This window comes from Labrus mixtus, chromosome 3 (genome assembly GCF_963584025.1).
Source record: "Labrus mixtus chromosome 3, fLabMix1.1, whole genome shotgun sequence".
NCBI lineage: Eukaryota > Metazoa > Chordata > Actinopteri > Labriformes > Labridae > Labrus > Labrus mixtus.
In genome coordinates this window covers 9719624-9738438 of record NC_083614.1, presented here as the reverse complement: position 1 = coordinate 9738438, position 18815 = coordinate 9719624, and the positions used below count along the sequence as shown (strand labels likewise).

Genomic DNA, 18815 nt, shown 5'->3' with positions numbered 1-18815 from the left:
TCTCATGGCCACAGGAAACTACAAGAGGAAAACTTCACATTTCAGGATTTTTTATACACTCTCCCCATTTCATCAAAAAACCAGAAACACAGTTATACAATTATATTTACCTATGTAATCAATTTCTAAGATTTGATATCGAAAAAAATAATTGTATGCTCTGTGAAACACTGAAACGTGTATTTTATGATTTTGCATTCACAAAAAAAATTGTTGAGGTTAATTTCTAAATTGGATATCTGAGAAAGATTTAATGGAATTTCTGTAATCAAATGGAAACTGCTGAGCATGTCATCTGTATCTGCTCCAAGTATAAAAGTTAGGCTATCATAAAAACAATCTTGATCTAAAAATAATTTTCACAAATAGTTCAGTAAAATCAGCTTTAAACCATATTTACACTTTTCTTTATATTTCTGGACCGATAAAAAAGGTCTAAACAATAAGTGAACAATGAAGGACAAATACAACAGTAGGTGGCGATAATGCTCTGCCTGGTATCGTCGCCTTTGAAAGCAGAAGACGAAGAAGAAGAAAAAGAACCGGAAGTACTTTTTCACATGCTTGACCCCCTCTAATGCTGACTAGCTCTATGAGGCTAAGCTGTGATATGTGCTCAGGGTGGTCTCACCTCTAACAATAAATACACGTATTCTGTTGTCGTTCACACATATTACGGGACAGTGGAGAACAACATGACCACCATGTTTGCCGACACAATTCTGATCGTGTTCATCTCGGTGTGTACGGCGCTGTTAGCCGAAGGTGAGTGAGGAACACCTGACAGCTCGAGCCAACAGAGCTTCAGTCTGTTCAGGAAATACACACGATAGGAAATGTTTTTTTATTTTTTTATTTTTACAATTGTCTTGGTAACATAGATGGGGGACATTGTCAACATGTTTTAAATTAAGTGATATAAAATGTGGGAGATCTTGTGAGTTTACCGACCAAATTAGCAAACCAAGCTAATCCCTGCGGTTTTATTCATTTATTTATTCATTTATTTATTTATTCATTTATTTATTTATTTATTACTATATGGTCAACATTGTTAATCCATGCGTTATGTTAGAGGCAAAGATAAATAAAACGTCCTGCTCCCCTTTCATAAGAAGCATGCTAAAACACATCTTACAACGAAGCTGCAAAATATCATTTTTTATTATATTTATTTTACAATCAATCAATAAAAATTAAATTAAGACAGATTCAACTGTTACTGTAATTTTTAGACACGTTTATATGACTTTCTAGAGTGTCAAAAAAAAATTGCCCATTTATTGTCATCCTGTTGACTTCACATCTTTTACTTCATGTTTGAAATTGTATTTGCTTTATAGCTTTAACAACTCTTTGAGACCTGCCTGTTGTTCTTTTCTTATTTCTTTGTTTTTGTTAGACTCCTTTCTGTTTGTTCTGACTGTTGATGTTTCTTCTGTTATTGTCCTGAGTTTATGTCTTTGTTTTGTCTGTCAAAGCACTTTGTAAACATCTCTTTTTAAAGGTGCTAGTGCTATAAATACAAGTTGCTATTATTATTTGTTTAATGTATGTTGTAGTTGATTTGTAGTTCAATAATACATCAAGGTGCAGTGGAAATTATAAGAATTCAGATGCTCGCAGAAATATTTTTGATGCTAGAAAATCCATGTCCCATTTGTGTTGATGTCATATTTTATTTTTATTCTTAACATCTTTGAACAGAAAAAAATGATTGAACACAGCTTAGCATCAAAACAAGTGACAGAAAAAGTGAAACACATGCTGAATGATCTTTATGGTTTAAAGATTATCTTTGGGTTAGGGTTTGGGTTACTGCAACCCAAAAGAGAGATTTTGATCCATATTATGTTATTGTGTATTGTAATAGTAAGAAACAGTAATCCTGATCGGGACATTGAATATGTTGGGCTAAGTGGTAGACTGCATAGACTCTATACAAACTTCTTCTTCTGTTTTCTCTGCAGGGATTACCTGGGTGTTAGTGTATCGCACTGAGAAGTATAAGAGGCTAAAGGCTGAAGTGGAAAAACAAAGCAAAAAACGTAAGTGACTCTCTTACATCAACTTCACGCTGCTGTAACGTTTGCATTCTTTGTTTTTCTTCTAACTGATTCATGTCTTGTGTGGCGCTCGTTCATTAGTGGAGAAGAAAAAGGAAACCATCACAGAGTCTGCAGGACGTCAGCAGAAGAAGAAAATTGGTAAGAAGAACCCAGTGAATGAATCTGACTGGTTTGTTTCGAGCAAAGATTGTTCAAGTAGACGAGAGAAAAAGACCTCGGCATGATCCTGTCAGTATCTTTATGAGTTTCTATACTTTTGTATCTTTTACAGAAAGACAAGAAGAGAAACTGAAGAACAACAACAGAGACTTGTCCATGGTAAGAGACCGTCTGTTTACAGTCAATATGTCATTTTCTAAGCTTAGAGTTCAATCCTATATATTAACTAGAGATGCACCCATCCACTTTTCTTCAGTTCCAATCTGATTCTGATATTTTCACATCATAACTAATAGTGTTATTGTTGTTGTTGTTGTTGTTGTTGTTGTATATGTAAGTCTACACAAAGCTGTAGTAAACCCTGTATTGTGCTGGCTCCACATACAAACAGGAAGCAGCAACAGCTGTCAGGTTTTTCAAATTAAATGTTTTAATCTGAAGTGTAAGAATTGTACTTTTTAACATAATGAGCCGTTCCATCTCGTCTGAACGTCGTCATGGAGACGATTTGTGGACACTTCTTACAGTTCAGTCTGAACGTCTTCAAAGTGAGACTGTGCAACTGAGAATATTCAAAGTGCCCAACCATGTTTGACGTGGATCAGAACCGTCACTCCGATATCCGATCCGTAAATGACTTCAATATCTGACCCGATACCGATATAAGATCAGATCGGTCCCTTCTCTAAAATTTAAAGACATCATTTCAGGGATTGTGGTTGTGTCACTATCTCCCAATTTGTGTTTAGAATAAATATTCTATAAAAACAAACAAATGAGCATTCTTTTAAACTGTGTGTTTGTGTGTAGGTGCGCATGAAGTCTATGTTTGCCATTGGCTTCTGCTTCACCGCGTTGATGGGCATGTTCAACTCCATGTAAGTACCACATGTTTTTATTGACCTGTTTTTTTTAATGTTTTTATCATGTGAAACGAGGGAAAAGTTCATATAATGATGACTTGTAGTCTACTCTGATGCTGAGTAATCAGGGATTGTTGCGTTTTTACTTCATATTTGTAGAGAAATGTGTCGGTGACTTCTTCTTTTCCGTTGCTTTGAACGCGCTCGGGAGCTCACACCTCTGTCTGACCTTTCTCTTCATTCAGCTTCGATGGAAGAGTGGTGGCTAAATTGCCTTTCGTACCGCTGTCCTACATCCAGGGACTGTCGCATCGCAACCTGCTGGGCGAGGATTTCACCGACTGCTCCTTCATCTTCCTCTACATCCTCTGTACCATGTCCATCAGACAGGTAACTAATGCACTTCAGTGACTTTAGACACAGGGAGGGATGCTGCTCTTTTTAACTTTTTGTCTCTGGATATTTCTATCGGAGGGACACAACATATCTTGAGGGGAAACGTTTTATTCTCTCTGCAGGAAGCAATGGACCAATGTACAAAGAGAGTTAGCATGCATACTTAACAAACTAACATGTCAGCATTAAGCTCCTATTTCTAAAGTATGTGATCAACACTGATGGTTTAAATCGCTGTCTTAATGCAGCTGATGTGATTTGGGTAGAAGCCTGATGTTTTCTTTGGCACACTCTGAAGCTAACAAAGAAAGGACTAAAAGTGAAGTTGGCTTTTTAGTTTCCTCATCAGCAGTGCTTTCTGATGTGTCAGGAGTTTTTAAAGCCTTAAGGCATTTGCACAGTCTGTTTTTTTTTTTTTTTTAAATGCGTTTTTTTGGATCCGTAATCCGAAAAACAAGACGTTGTACAGACACCTCGCTCACTGAGTCTGCTGCGTTTATTTTTCTATTAATTGAGAACATTTGCAGTATGAGTCACACAGAGTGATCGAACAGTTCAGATGATTTAGTGGTTCCTTGACTAAATAGAACATGAACCCTCTGACCTCTGACTGTTTGTCTGATGCTTTATCTTTCCTCCAGAACATCCAGAAGATGCTCGGTCTCGCTCCCTCCAGAGCTGCAACCAAACAGGCCGGAGGCTTCCTGGGACCTCCTCCTCAGGCAGCCAAGTTTTCCTAATCATCAGGAAGGATCCTCTGAGATGTCGCTGCGATCTGCCAGCTCCTCTCATCAGAGCACAGACAGACAGACAGACAGACAGACAGACAGACCTGCTTCTGCAGCGCTGGAGCAATCGTATTCTCTGTTGCAGCTAACGTATCCCAACCCTCTGGATTATTATTCATGTTCTGTTTATTTAACTTTATAAAAATGTGTCTCGTTTAGAAATTAGAAGAAGAAAATGTGTTCTTAGTTTTGTTGATTTCCAAAGGATACAAACGTCGACCTAGTTTTAGGTATTTTAACTCTCAATTGGCACTGTAACATCTGATCTGTTCATCAGTATTATTGTACCTCATTGTCTTCTTTCTAACAGATGAATAAAGTTTTATGATTACACTCCAGTTGTCATGTCATGTTACTGACTTCACTGATCCTGCATGTCCACTCTCCTTAAAGGAGATCTATTATGTAGATCTGTATTTAAATACATTTCATTTTACGATGTTGGATGTCCATACTAAACAACTACAACGCTTTTTTAAAACTCAAGATACTCAGGTGTAATCCCGGACGTTGTTTCCTGATACTCTGAACGAGACCTTATGATAACTTTGCAAGTCTTGTGCTGCATTCAGGTGCTCCTCAGTTTCCGAGTTGGGAAGTTGTTCTTCTGACTTCAGTGTGTATGCGTAATTTCAGATAGGAAAGTCTGAATGTTGTTACAACAAAAACAGCGTGGATGCCACGAAGAAGATGTGTGGAATGTCTGTTATAAGTTTAATTTGAGCAAAAAGTTTATGTGCAATACGTGGATTGATTACAGTGGCTGCGAAGTTCAAACCAAACTTTCGAAGTGTGAAACACTTTTAAGCTTGAGACCAATTCACATTTTGAAAACATTTTCATATTTTATAAAACAAAATGACAGAAGCAAAACACTTTTACCAAAGACAAACCAAATTTACATTTTAGAAAATAAATTTACAAGAAGAAAAACATTTTCATGAGCGATGAGACAAATTTACAAATGACAGAATATTGTCAGAAAGAGAAAGTACCTAATGCCGGGTGAGTCGACAATTACTCTATTAAGTACTGATGAAAGTGTTCTGCTGATAGTAAATTTGTCCAAAATAAGGAAAGACTGATATGTACAAGACCAGAAAGACAATAGTGCAGTGCTCAATTTATGACATCACAAGTTGGATTCTGGTTAAAATTCTGGTGATGTCTACCTGGAAAACAGGTTGAAAATATTATATTTTTGCATCATAGTAATCTTTCTACGGAGTTTTATATGAAGTATAAAAAGTGGGACTTCAGGGGATTCCTTTGTTTCTAATACAACATACGTAAACCAATTATTTTTGTCGTAAAATAAATAAATCGAAACACTAACGCCACGTCTCTCCAGCCCTCTTTCAGAGCAGGCTGCAAACACAAGTGAAGCAGACTGTAGTCTTCTGTATTGTGATGGGGGCGTGTCCCGGCTGGTCTTGGGGGCGTGTCCCGGCTGGTCATAGGGGCGTGAATTAATCTTGGTCATATTTAACTTAAGCGTCGACTGCGCATGTTTTCTTTCTGCAAAAGATTTCACGGTAAGGGCTCAACATGTCCTTTTGTTGTGCGACTGTTTTAAAGCTAACCTGCATGTGTCATCATTTTCTACTTTCCCTTGTGCTGTTATAGCTGAGTGCTTTGTGCTGGCTTCACTTTAGCATTACGAGCAGTTCACTCATGTAGCGTCACTTCTCGTATATTCCTCATTATTATTCTACACAGTGAAAAGTCAGCACAGGCTGCAGCTGTCATTCCTTGTGTGTGTTTTTTTTTTGCAGGTCCACTCTCCTTGTGAAAATGTCCCAGTCAATCCTCGACACCATGCCCGGAGCCGCCACAGGGACCGTGGTGGTCACAGACCCTCTGAATTTCTGGGGTGGGAAGAGAGTGAAACCCCGGGAGGAGAAAAACGCAGAGCCCGTGTTTGAACCTTCAACTGGTAAATACAGCCCAATAAAGCCTGGCTCCTTATTTATTCAAGGAGTCATACTACATAATGAACAATGGAGTTAAAGCTGAGAGCAGACTGTTAGTGGTTTAGTGACACATCTATGCAGGTTCACCCTGAGGACAGTTATGTAACTTAACCCAGACTAACACAAGTGAACTACTCCCTCTTCTTTAATGGGGGTGGATTATCTGATTTCATAATAAGATAAGATATACTTTATTCATCCCAGCAGGGAAATTTAGGTGTTCCAGCAGCCAGCATACATACAAACACACAACACAACACATATATACATACACACAACACATATATATACATACATACAAACACACAACACATATATACAAACACACAACACATATATACATACATACAAACACATATATACATACATACAAACACACAACACAACACATATATACAAACACACAACACATATATACATACACACAACACATACATACAAACACACAACACAACACATATATACATACACACAACACATATATATATACACACAACACATATATACAAACACACAACACATATATACAAACACACAACACATATATACAAACACACAACACATATACATACATACAAACACACAACACAATACATATATACATACACACAACACATATATACAAACACACAACACATATATACATACATACATACACACAACACAACACATACAAACACACAACACAACACATATATACATACACACAAACACACAACACAACACATATATACATACATATCCCACCCATACAAAAAACATGAGCCCACAATACATAGCCAGGATAAAAAAAGTGGTCTGGATGGTCCATGTGCATAAGTAGCTGTTACTCATAGATAACAGTACAAAATACTAGCTCTGCCAGTGTATAGTATGATAGATAAATAAAGAATTATGATAAAAAAGCAGTCAAGTGTGCAAATATACAGGTGCAAAATACAGTTTGATATATGCCGCTCAGGCTAAAGTTTAAACATTTTATCACATTCATGTGATAAAACTAGATGACATAATTAAAAAAAACAACTTTTCCCTCCGATTTGCCACCTTTTTTTAATTTGAGTTTTCACCATAATCCATTCTACTTTAATTATCTTTCTGTTTTCTAGTGCTCGTTGTGTTATTGTTTTTTTTTATTATCTCAAGGAATTTAATTATCATTTTGCTGCATATGTACAGTAAAGCCATTTAGATTGCCTGTGGGTTTTGAAAAGGGCAATCAACCAAAATGCATAAATGATATGAAAGTTTTATGAACATTTTCACCAAATCATAAAAGTATAAAATGGTCATCGTTTGGAAAATATACAGACATATTAACAAGAGGTAAAAACGGAATATTCTCCTGAAGGCAAAGGCAACACTGACACAACCTCACACATTCACTTACAAAGACTTTTTAAACTTTTGTTATACTGTATTTTGAGGCGATTTGGGCTAGGAGAGTTGAAGAGACATGAAATGTCAGGAGAAGAGAGGGGGGCATGAGGTGCCGCAAGGGACAAAGACGGGACATGAACCCGCGGCTGCTGGGACTGGACTACATCCTCCTTACATTGGGCCCACGTCATAACCATTCAATTCTTCTCTAATGTTTAATGTTGAAACCTGAAATTACAAAGTCAAACTCATATTCTTTTGTCTTGGACTAAAGCTTGTGTGTAACCTGTTGATGTCGTTCCTGCAGGCCGTGTCCTGTGTCAGATGTTCCCCTGTGGGTCTGAGGAGGTGGATGAGGCCATAAAGAGCGCCCATGCTGCCTACCTAACGTGGAGAAAGATGGCAGGCATGGAGAGGGCTCGGGTGATGCTCGAGGCCGCCCGCATTATCAGGGTGAGACGGTCAAGCTGTTGGGTCATCAGCGTCCGCATAACTGAAATCTAGTCAGCGGGATGTCAGTGTTGTGCAACACTAATTAATGCTGACTGTTGCAAGCCTGCAGACACTGGTTGTTTATTAACAGCACAAACTTGCCCGCACCCTGAACTGCTGGCCTACATTTGCACAAGATCAATCTTTGTTGCCTCGTTAAAGGAACAGAACCTCATTTAGTTGCTGTATTTGCATAATATTAAAGCTATTTACATGAAGTTACCACAAGTACCAATTGAAATAATTCAATCCAAGTTGCACATTTATTAACTTTATTTCTGTTCTTCCACAACAAAATAGGAAAGAAGGGAGAAAATCGCAAAGCTGGAAGTGATCAACAATGGCAAGTCCATCACTGAGGCACTGGTGGATATTGATATCGCTTGGCAGACTATTGAGTACTACGCTGGTCTGGCTGGTACACTCGCAGGTGGATGCTCAAAACTTTCCTTCTTGTAAAAAAAAAAGAAGTAATTTTTCAGCTTCAGGTTTTGTCTTAACCTGAAGCATTAAGAACATGTTGTCTTAACATGTTCTTAATGTTTCACTCCTTGAAGGCCAGCACGTCCAGCTTCCTGGGGGAGCATTCGCCTACACAAGGAGGGAGGCCCTGGGTGTGTGCGCTGGGATCGGTGCATGGAACTACCCTTTCCAGATCGCTGCATGGAAGTCTGCTCCTGCTCTGGCCTGTGGTGAGTTTTTCAGTGTATATTACCAAGTCCTTTTAAGAGTTCAAGGAAATATTTGTACCATTTTTGTGCAGCAGTTATGTGTCTTCTTCTGTGCCCCTTTATATCATCTTGTTGTGTTTAGGTAACGCCATGGTGTTCAAGCCGTCTCCAATGACTCCGGTCACTGCTGTCATCCTGGCTGAGATCTACAAAGAGGCGGGGGTTCCAGACGGGCTTTTCTGTGTGGTGCAAGGTGGAGCAGATACGGGCAGCTTGCTCTGCCATCACCCAATGGTGGCCAAAGTCTCCTTCACTGGCAGTGTGCCCACAGGAAAAAAGGTGCAGACACCACCAATGAATACAAAGCTGTGATTTTAAACCTAATCTTAACAAAAAAAAAAGATTCTTCTCTTTAAATGACAGAGGTGGTGTTCTTTCATGTTTTGATACAATGTGAAGAGGCTTTACATTTCAAGAGTAAACTGTCATTATGTGATGATGCAGTTTTGAGTTGAGACTTAATTGATTCATCAGAAGTGATGGAGAATTAAAGCGATTGATTTTGTTTAAATGTTTTAAGACAGTGCAGGAGTTCCCTTTAAAGTATTATAAATAGTGATGTATAAGATGATAATGTATTAACCTTAAGAGTTTGTGCTTTGTCTATTCTTTTTCTTAAATGTGCAAAAGGTTGTTTTTAACCGTTAGTTTGGTTGAGATATTATTTCCAGCATGATGATCGCCAACAATGGGGCTCAGAAGCCCCCTGCAGTAACAAATGGGTGACGTCACTCAGGCTTTGTTAATTAATATTTACAGTCTATGCTTCTTCTTGATCTCAGGTCATGGAAATGTCTGCAAAGGGGGTGAAGCAGGTGACTCTGGAGCTCGGGGGGAAATCTCCCCTCCTCATCTTCAAGGACTGCGAGCTGGAGAACGCAGTGAAAGGAGCACTCATGGCAAACTTCCTGACACAGGGACAGGTGTGACTGTTGTGTCTTTCATACATTTTATCATACGATAAAAAAAAAACTCAACCAGGTCTCATTCATTCTGTCTCAGCTTTGACTGATCTACATTGATTCCTGTGTCGTAAAGGTTTGCTGCAATGGGACCAGAGTGTACGTGCAAAGAGAGATCATGCCCCAGTTCCTGGAGGAAGTGGTGAAGAGGACCAAGGCCATCCCTTTGGGTGACCCCCTGCTGGAAGACACCCGAATGGGAGCACTGATCAGCAAGCCACAGCTTGAGAAAGTGCTGGGATATGTTAGTCAGGCCAAGAAAGAGGTTTGTGTTTCATCATTATATTATTAGATTAAAGGAAACACAATGTGTGGTGAAGAGTTTAACTGAGAACTAATACCCTGTGATAATACTTACAGTACCTTGAGCCAGCCATGAATCTTGTTATTTAAAGTGTGATCAAACATACCTCAGGTCTCAGAGTATTTGTCTGATATGTCTGTTTTCAGGGAGCTAGAGTTCTTTGTGGAGGAGAGCCTTATGTCCCCAGTGACCCCAAATTGAAAGGGGGCTACTTCATGTCACCCTGTGTACTTGGTAAGTCTCTTCATATAGTCTGCAACATTTCATTTTAACTTCTTTCAACACTTATTTGGGCGGCTGTGGCTCAGTTGGTAGAGTCGGTCGTTTCTGAACCAGAAGGTGGGGGGTTCGATCCCCAGCTCCTGTAACAACATGTCCAATGTGTCCTTGGGCAAGACGCTTAACCCTGAATTGCTCCCACTGTCTCGGCGGCGGCGTATGAATGTGTATGAATGGGATTAGATACTTTTGATGTATACTTACATAGAAACCTCTGCTGTCAGTGTGTGAATGTGTTGGTGTGACATGTGGTGTAAAAGCGTTTTCAGTATTCAGAAGACTATAAAAGTCTATTTACCATTTATTTGTGTCCACTGTTGCTACTGGCGATAAGCATTAAATAAACCAGAGAGCATCTACTGGATCCAGGTACGCACTGTATGAACGTCCAGTCCTTCTCCCTGCACAGATAACTGCAGAGATGACATGACCTGTGTGAAGGAGGAGATCTTTGGCCCGGTCATGTCCGTGCTGCCGTTCGACACGGAGGAAGAAGCGATCAAGAGGGCCAACAACACCACCTTCGGATTGGCCTCCGGAGTCTTCACCAGGTCAGAACAGGACTCAAGAGCACACTTTAGTTTGTCACAGCTCGGCAGTATGTCAAAAACGCTAATTCACAAACGCTGCAGAGGGCTTGACTTTGTAGATAGTGAGGTGTTTGCAGTTCAGAGGTTCAACAAAGCAAAAATACTTGCACTACCTGGTGCTTATAATCTGAAATCTTTTCCTTTCCTCCGTCCGTAGGGACATTTCTCGAGCCCATCGTGTGGCTGAGAATCTGGAGGCAGGAACGTGCTTCATTAACAACTACAACATCAGCCCTGTAGAGGTGCCATTCGGAGGATACAAGAACTCGGGTAGGATATTTTAGAGTAAAAGAAGTCATCATAATTGTAAAGGATTTATGTAGGTATTGATTCATGTTATTGCAGTGAGTGACCCAGAGGTGATTATTATCAAATAATCCAGGTTGGTTGAAAACAGACAGTGTGATTTTATATAATCTCCTTCGTGCTTCTCCAGGCTTCGGCAGAGAGAACGGCCAGGTTACGATCGAGTACTACTCCCAGCTGAAGACTGTCGTCGTGGAGATGGGTGACGTTGAAAGCCTTTTCTAAAAGCCGCTCGCCAAGTTTACACTGCTGTGTCAAACTGTGAACAGAGCTTCAGCATTGAGTCATGTGCTACGCAGACACGAGTACATCTAGCACTCTCTTGTTCCTCATCTGTGAAGATAGAGATGCAAACCTGCTTCTAACTCGTTTATAGTTCTTTGCTTCATCTGCTCCTTAGTGGAACTACTTTTAGTATTGCGCGAATAGATCAGTACAGACCCTGATGTGTTTCTAACTGTGAATTAGAAAAAGAGCTCATGCTGATGTTCTGTGAAGTTTAACCAAGAGCCTTAAATAGAAATGCTGTAGAAGCATTTGAACAGAAACACTTCCTAACACTTCTGGTGTCACTTTTTTATACTGTTTGCTTATCTGTTGCACACTTTGGCTCTTTAGAAATGCCTTTTTTCAAAATAAAATATTTCAGATACAAAGTTTCTGTTTGTGGTTTCTTCTCATTTATTGATAAAACCAACTGAGTGAAGAGGCCAGTTTTTATTATGTCCATATTCGTCTGTGTCAATACAATTAACAGGCTGATACATAAAACAATAACACATCATGTCCATCTTGCTATAGTGACACTCAGCTGTCTGATTATTTGTTCAAATAAAGCCTCAACAGTTCACTGTAATTCTAATATCAGGATACGAGCACATTAACACATCACAAATGTCTGAATCTAATGCAATAAAACAAGATGTTATGTAAACAAGTGGTGCTTTCTCACTCAGCAGGTGAACATTGTATACCTGTTGGATGGAAGGCCTGAATATAAAGGTCATGCTTTCACACCATTATGATGAAGCTCAAACTATCAGCTGCCCTCAGGTGAACTGGTGCTGATCTCGATTAATTTGGATTCTGTATGTTTGTTTAATAATAAATCATTCACATACAAACATATTGCGTTTACCAAGAAGAAAGAAAGATAACACAGCTAATGTTTACCAATTTTATTGCACCTTGTACCGTCAACTCAATATTGAACAACATTTCGTTACATGGTAGATTTTTTTTCAGGTTCAGTTTAATTAAAAGGCTTCTTTATCTAAAGCCTGACAGTATCTGACTTTTTATTTATTACCTTTTTATACCTTTAGCTTTCTATAAGCCAAACTACTTCTCTTAAATGTTTAGTGTTTAGGCTCAACATTTAGGATGGCATATGATTGTCAAAGATCTTTCTTCTTGTTGTGAAAAAACGCACCTGTGTTGGTCTAAAAATCAGTGTTATAGGGCATTGTGCTACTAGTTCTACATTATCAACCAGTCATTGCACTCTTCTTATAAGCTTGGATATATTAAAAAAGCAGCACCCTATGTTCCACAGTATCATATCATAGACTGTAAATATTTATTTTATATCAATATATAATAAATAATGTGCAATACAATTCGGTATAAGATTACTAACAAATACCATAAACCTTATATTAATTGCCCCGGCTTTTATTTACTTCAGTCTATGGAACAACCCTGCCTTCATTTGAGACAGGCACCAACACCAGACAGGTCTTTAATTATTTTCAAACCAAACTCTTGCACAGCAAAGATGGGAAATATTATGAAATTATAAATGTACACCTGAAAGAATCTTTAACTGTGTGCACAAATAGAGTATCGATTACAGAAATGAAATTAGAAACAAATTTCACCTGGCTTTGTAAGACAGCGCATATTTACCAACCTTCTGCACTCCATTTGTTTTTGGATGTGTTTCTAATCGTATTTATTTAGACCATAAACTGTGATTTTGACAGAATGAAGAAAGTGTTATAAATGCTTTTATTTTGAAAACGTGACCCGGTAGTGTTTCTATCGACCGACTGTGAGGAGTTCATCGTTAGCTTTAGCTTGCTGTGTAAACAATGCAGGTAATTGTTGTCTTTTTGTGTAATTGTAAGTTAAAGTATGACGCTCCTAGTTTTTCATTTTAGTTGTCATTATTATCCTTACTTACTTCAATAACTTCTGGTGTATTTATTTTAAGGGCTAGCCGCAGCAAAGTTAGCTGGTTTAAAGAAAGGCAGGGTTAGCATTAAAACTAGCTTTAGTTAGCCTTTAAGTAAAGTTTACCTGATGTGAATTTGACGAGTCTGTGATTCCTGCAGACTCTGTTGTTGCTTATTTTATTTCTTTGTCTCCACAGCAACGAGAGGAGAAGCAGCTGGAGGCGTCAGTGGAGTCTCTCATCTCTCGGGTCGCTCACGTCAAAAACGCTCTGCACAGTTTTATTTACAAACTGGAAAATGAATACGAGCGTTTAACATGGTAGGTAAATCATGTTTACTGAGGGGGATAAAGGAACATGTTTTTAAATTGCACATCTTTATCCACTGCCGTATATTTTTCATCCACACTTAAATGAACTGTACAGACACTTCAGAGTCAAACACTGTTTGCAGCTCATGTTTACATTAGGATCAAAGCTGTTCAGTCCTGTAAGAAATCCATAAAGTATGAAGCAAAATGTGTTTGGGTCTTAAAAAGTCTCAAAAGACATGTGTAAAAAGTGTGCAGAAACCTTGATCACTAGACCCACGTGTACCAATGTGTTCTTACAACTTTACACTTTGTAAGGGAGGATATAGGGCGGCAGTATCTCAGTCTGTAGGGACTTGGGTTGGGTCCCGGTGCGGACCAAACATGGAAGTTGGTCTGGTAGCTGGAGAGGTGCCAGATCACCTCCTGAGCACTGCTGAGGTGCCCTTGAGCAAGGCACCAAACCCCCTCCCCACCGCCAGCTCAGGAGCGCCTGCTGTGGGCCGCTCCATCACTCTGACATCTCTCCATTAGTGCGTGTCCACAGGATCCTGTTTGTGCATGTGTGTGTATATTTCAGCCTATGTGTGTGTTGCATGACTTACAGAGTGTAAAAACAGAATATCAATAAAAGTAAATCTTATATCTTAAAACGTCATATCTGACTGAATATTGTTGAAGAAATTACTAAGACTTGACTCCACACAATAAGACTCAGTTGACTCAGATGGCTTACGTTGATGAAAGTTTATACATCAGATGAATACTCGAGGAGACATGATTCAACATCACACTTCTGTACTCGTGTCTTGCTCAATCACATCTGCAGAACTTCTCGAAACGCATCACATATATCCTAAAGACATTATCATTATCAGGGTCATGTCACATTGACCCACCTAAACTAATCTGTGATGTCAATTACACTGGAGCAGACAATAAGTCTACCAAACATCCTGATAGCAGATATCAGGAAGAACAGTTGACACTCTCTAAGCTGTACTTGGTGTTCTAATAACAGCTGAACTCTGTCAGGTCTGACTGACATTAGAGAACAGTGAATAAACCTCGTGACATCTGTACATTATAATCTAAATAACTACAGAAATTCCACCACAAATATGACCATTTTGAAACCTGATGCTCAAATGTTTTTTATTACATAGAATTTCTCTGAAGTATATTTTCCTCACATGCTGTGATGTGTCTCTGCGTCATTCAGGCCCTCTGTTTTGGACAACTTTGCTCTTCTGTCTGGTCAGCTGAACACCATCAATAAACTGCTCAAGAATGAGAAGACGCCATCTTTTCGTAACCAGGTCATAATACCTCTGCTGCTGTCTCCAGACCGAGATGAGGATTTAGCAGTGAGTGTCAAAGATACCGACTGCTGAACGAGTTTTTTTTCTTAAAAACATTTCTCTGCGTCCTGGTGTTGTTCACATCCTCTCGTCTTGTTCCCTCACAGAAACTCACAGAGCTGCGTGTCCCCGTGTTTAGTCACGAGATCGTACCGGACTACTTGAGGACCAAACCTGATCCAGAGGTGGAGGAGCAGGAGAAGCAGCTGAGTGCAGAGGCAGCACGTATCGGCCCAGACGCGGCACAGGTCAGTGACGATGCTGTCTCACTTGTATGCAAACAATGATCCACTGCGCACAATTATCAAATCACTTGCCTCACATTGCTTTCAGCTGTTGAGTATCCGGCATCGTTTCACCACCGGTTGTATTTTTTTCAACAGAAACAGATCCAGACGTTAAATAAATTGTGTTCCAATGTGCTCGAGAAGCTCAACAATCCTCGTGATGACAGAGATGCAGAAAGTTCTGGTACGTTACTCGTCACTGTCCAGGTGATCTTTCTCAAAGATCGAGTCATACATTTACTTATGTTGAATTCTACTTTCTTCTTTCTAGCAATACGACAGAACAAACCGTCTTTCAACCCCGCTGACACTAACGCTTTGGTTGGAGCTGTTGCATTTGGAAAGGGACTCTCCAAGTGTCGGCCCCCTGGTCAAGTGGCCCCTGGACATCCAGGGCAGGGGCCTATGATGAGCGGGGGTCCGACTTTACAGCAGGTCACTATAGGTGGCGGTTCAGGCCAGCAGGCAGGTATGGGAGGACAAGTGGGGCCACAGCAGCAAGGGCAGCCAGGTAGGAGACCTGGAGAGCTGGGTTAGTATTTCACACACTGTGAGTGTTTGTTTGACAATTAAAATACCTTTGGTGTAAATGAGTTCAAACAATGGGAGGGTTGTAAAAAAAATAGATCTCTGTCTACGTGACAGCCTGTCCTAACAGCATGCAACGCAAGGCGGAGTGTCCTAACTGCTCGCAAGCAACGCGGCGCGAAGCAACACACTCACTTTTCTCACTCAACACAGCCTGTCAGCTTGTTTTACAAAGTGGAGATGACGGTACATTAACAATATCTATGAATATGACACCGGGGAAAAACTTTGTTCGGCTCACCTCGAGCTGTTTATTGACGAACCTCTGAGTGTTGAGGCTCGTCGATACAGAAGACCACTCTTCTGTTTGTCCACCTTCAATACAAAAGACCTAGATGTCAAAATGTTTGCAAGGGGAAACTGAAATTCACAGAGCAAAGAATTAAATCTTTAATGGATGCAGTGTGAACAGCAAGCGTCCATGACTGCGCGGTGTGACGTTACACGATGTTAGGGCACGGTGTTAGGACAAGGTGTTAGGACAAGGTGCTAGGACACGGTGTTAGGAAACGGTGTTAGGGCACGGTGTTAGGACAAGGTGTTAGGACAAGGTGCTAGGACACGGTGTTAGGCTCCTTTTAGTCTCACTTTTTAATGTGCATGTGTTTGATTGTGAGAGTATTCTGGTAATTATTGATTTCTACATTTACCTATTTAAGGATATTCTCAAGTAAAATAAAATACACATAAAAATTATTGTGACGTTATATTTTAAAAACCTTTCACACAACATGATGGAGAAACACTGAAATAAACAAACTGCCTGTTTGACCTTATAATAGTTTGAACCGTTATCTGGGGGGTTAGGGAAAAGTTCATCTGACAGTAATATTAACTTGCAATGCTTGAAACTTCTGAGTATTTCAAGAGAACCTTGAACTGTAAGTATATGAAAAACACCTTCCTGTGCTACACTAACGAGATAACCTTTGAACTGCTCTGTAGTCTGAGTGAAGATAGATTTCAGACCAACATCGGACCGACTTCACACCGACAGTGAATTTCAATTTTGTATATTTTATTAATCCCTGAGTGAAATTCTGGTTTACACTGTTATTCAGAGACTTACACACACGTACAAACATGACCTGTGGACATGCATTAGTGGAGAGATGTCAGAGTGGGGCTGCTACACAGGGAGCACACAAGAGGGGTTTGGTGCCTTGCTCAGTGGCACCTCGGCAGTACTCAGAAGGTGCCCTGGCACCTCTCCAGGTACCAGACCAACTTCCATATTTTGGTCCGTACCAGGACTTGAACCGGTGACCCTCTAATTCCCAACCCATGTCCCTATGGACTGAGCCACTGCAGCCCCAGAATATAGGAAATAGAACTCAGAGCAACATAAGACCGCCTTCAGCCTGACAGTGAAGATAGACTTCAGACTGACATAAACTTCAGACTAACATCAGACTAACTTCAGCCGGACAGTGAAGATAGACTTGTGTTGGAGGTTTGATGACAGAATGAGGGACTCTCTAAACAGTTCATGTGTTTAACTGAATCGTTCATCAGGACGATTATTGAAACTTAACTAGGTTTGTCTAACCTGATCCTCACTTTGACTCAGACATCCTGGTTTCAGTACATACTGTTTAATCTGTTCACCTTTTCTATTTATCATGTCAGATTATTTCTGGTTACCTCTGTTCATATGTTGTTTGAGATTTGATTTGGTCTCTTTCTTTCTTTCTCAGGAAAAATGCCAAGCAGCATCAAGACCAACATCAAATCTGCGTCTGGTTCTATGCACCCTTACAACCGATGAGCTTCTTTTATTTATTCAGCCAACATTTGTTAGAATGAAGAAGCTCATTGACGGCATTTCCGGTACACACGTGTCATCTTTGTGTCCTTTATAAAAACTCATTCATGTCTTTAAATGGAGCAGATGTTGTGTAGTTATTGATTCTCTGTTTCACTTTCTACTTTAGATTATTATGATAATCCATCAGATGTTGCAACCATCAGAAGAGCTTTCTTATTTTGATACAAGGCCTGTGCTGCTCACTGTAAATAAACAATAACTGTATGCATGTTTTTATACCGTCTGTGGTCTGAGCAGCTTGTTTGAGCCACCAGAGGGCAGTATGTCATCACACATCCTCTGTATTAAGACTTGTGTTATTGACTCCTTTTCAATAAACGATGTTCAAAGGACGATTTGGAGAATAATCTGTTTCATTTAAATTGCGTTTTTTTATAATGTTTTAAAAAATAATTCGATGACTATTTCGATTTAGCCTTTGCATTTGAGAATTTATAATTCTGCACATTTTCAAACTAGTTTTTAATCCTTAAAATAAAAGTGTTGTAAAGTGGTTTGCGATAAGTGTCGATCAGTTGGTGTTTAAACGACTCTATGATCAGGACTTTATTCTTGTTGCAGTGTTTGTCTCCTAACACGGACGTGAGAGCACTCATCAAATGACCATCTCAACATGTCAGACATGCTGCATGATCTGATGTTTTTTTTTTTATTTCTGCCGGTTTCTCCCGCTCCTGCCTCTCTTTGCCCATTTTGCTGCAGTACCAAAGGTGAGAATAATGAGGGTGGACGTCGCTCTGTGTGGCCTGATAATGTCAAAGTGTTTAAGGGGCCAAATGAGGAAGTATCGGTGCTGACGTGTGAGGGGGGCCTCTCTCCACGCCGGCTCTCTCTGTCCACTCCAATCCCTGTCCCGCTGCACAGCACAGTGACCGTGCTGCTGTCACAGCGTGCAGGCCCATGGCTGACCTACATACACCCTCTGTCCCCAAACAGGCAGACGTCTCGCTGTGTCAGCCACCGTGGTCAGAC

At 39.9% G+C, this 18815-nt stretch overlaps 3 protein-coding genes across 4 annotated transcripts; all 3 read left to right on the top strand.

The window, feature by feature from the left end:
- The first annotated feature begins 545 nt into the window (after positions 1–545).
- Positions 546–4608, top strand: tmco1 (transmembrane and coiled-coil domains 1). The gene is made up of 7 exons (XM_061030950.1): positions 546–765; positions 1971–2048; positions 2148–2207; positions 2341–2387; positions 3039–3106; positions 3337–3481; positions 4129–4608. The coding sequence occupies exons 1-7, from the start codon at positions 696–698 to the stop codon at positions 4225–4227; spliced, it is 567 nt and encodes a 188-aa protein (XP_060886933.1). The 5' UTR covers positions 546–695; the 3' UTR covers positions 4228–4608.
- Positions 4609–5926: 1318 nt separating this feature from the next.
- aldh9a1a.1 (aldehyde dehydrogenase 9 family, member A1a, tandem duplicate 1) lies at positions 5927–11951 on the top strand. The gene is made up of 12 exons (XM_061030938.1): positions 5927–5951; positions 6051–6211; positions 7936–8081; positions 8421–8550; positions 8678–8812; positions 8934–9130; positions 9634–9774; positions 9890–10078; positions 10264–10351; positions 10806–10947; positions 11144–11256; positions 11423–11951. Coding segments are annotated over exons 1-12 (1539 nt in total). The 5' UTR covers positions 5927–5949; the 3' UTR covers positions 11518–11951.
- Positions 11952–13308: 1357 nt separating this feature from the next.
- On the top strand, positions 13309–18176 carry med8 (mediator complex subunit 8). 2 transcript variants are annotated; one of them, XM_061030928.1, is made up of 7 exons: positions 13309–13391; positions 13667–13788; positions 15002–15146; positions 15248–15388; positions 15524–15611; positions 15699–15938; positions 17713–18176. In XM_061030928.1, exons 1-7 carry the CDS (start codon positions 13386–13388, stop codon positions 17781–17783), a joined length of 813 nt encoding a protein of 270 aa, XP_060886911.1. In that variant the 5' UTR covers positions 13309–13385; the 3' UTR covers positions 17784–18176. The 2 variants fall into 2 exon arrangements, with proteins under 2 accessions (XP_060886911.1, XP_060886902.1); XM_061030919.1 differs by having other exon boundaries at positions 15699–15959.
- Positions 18177–18815: the final 639 nt, after the last annotated feature.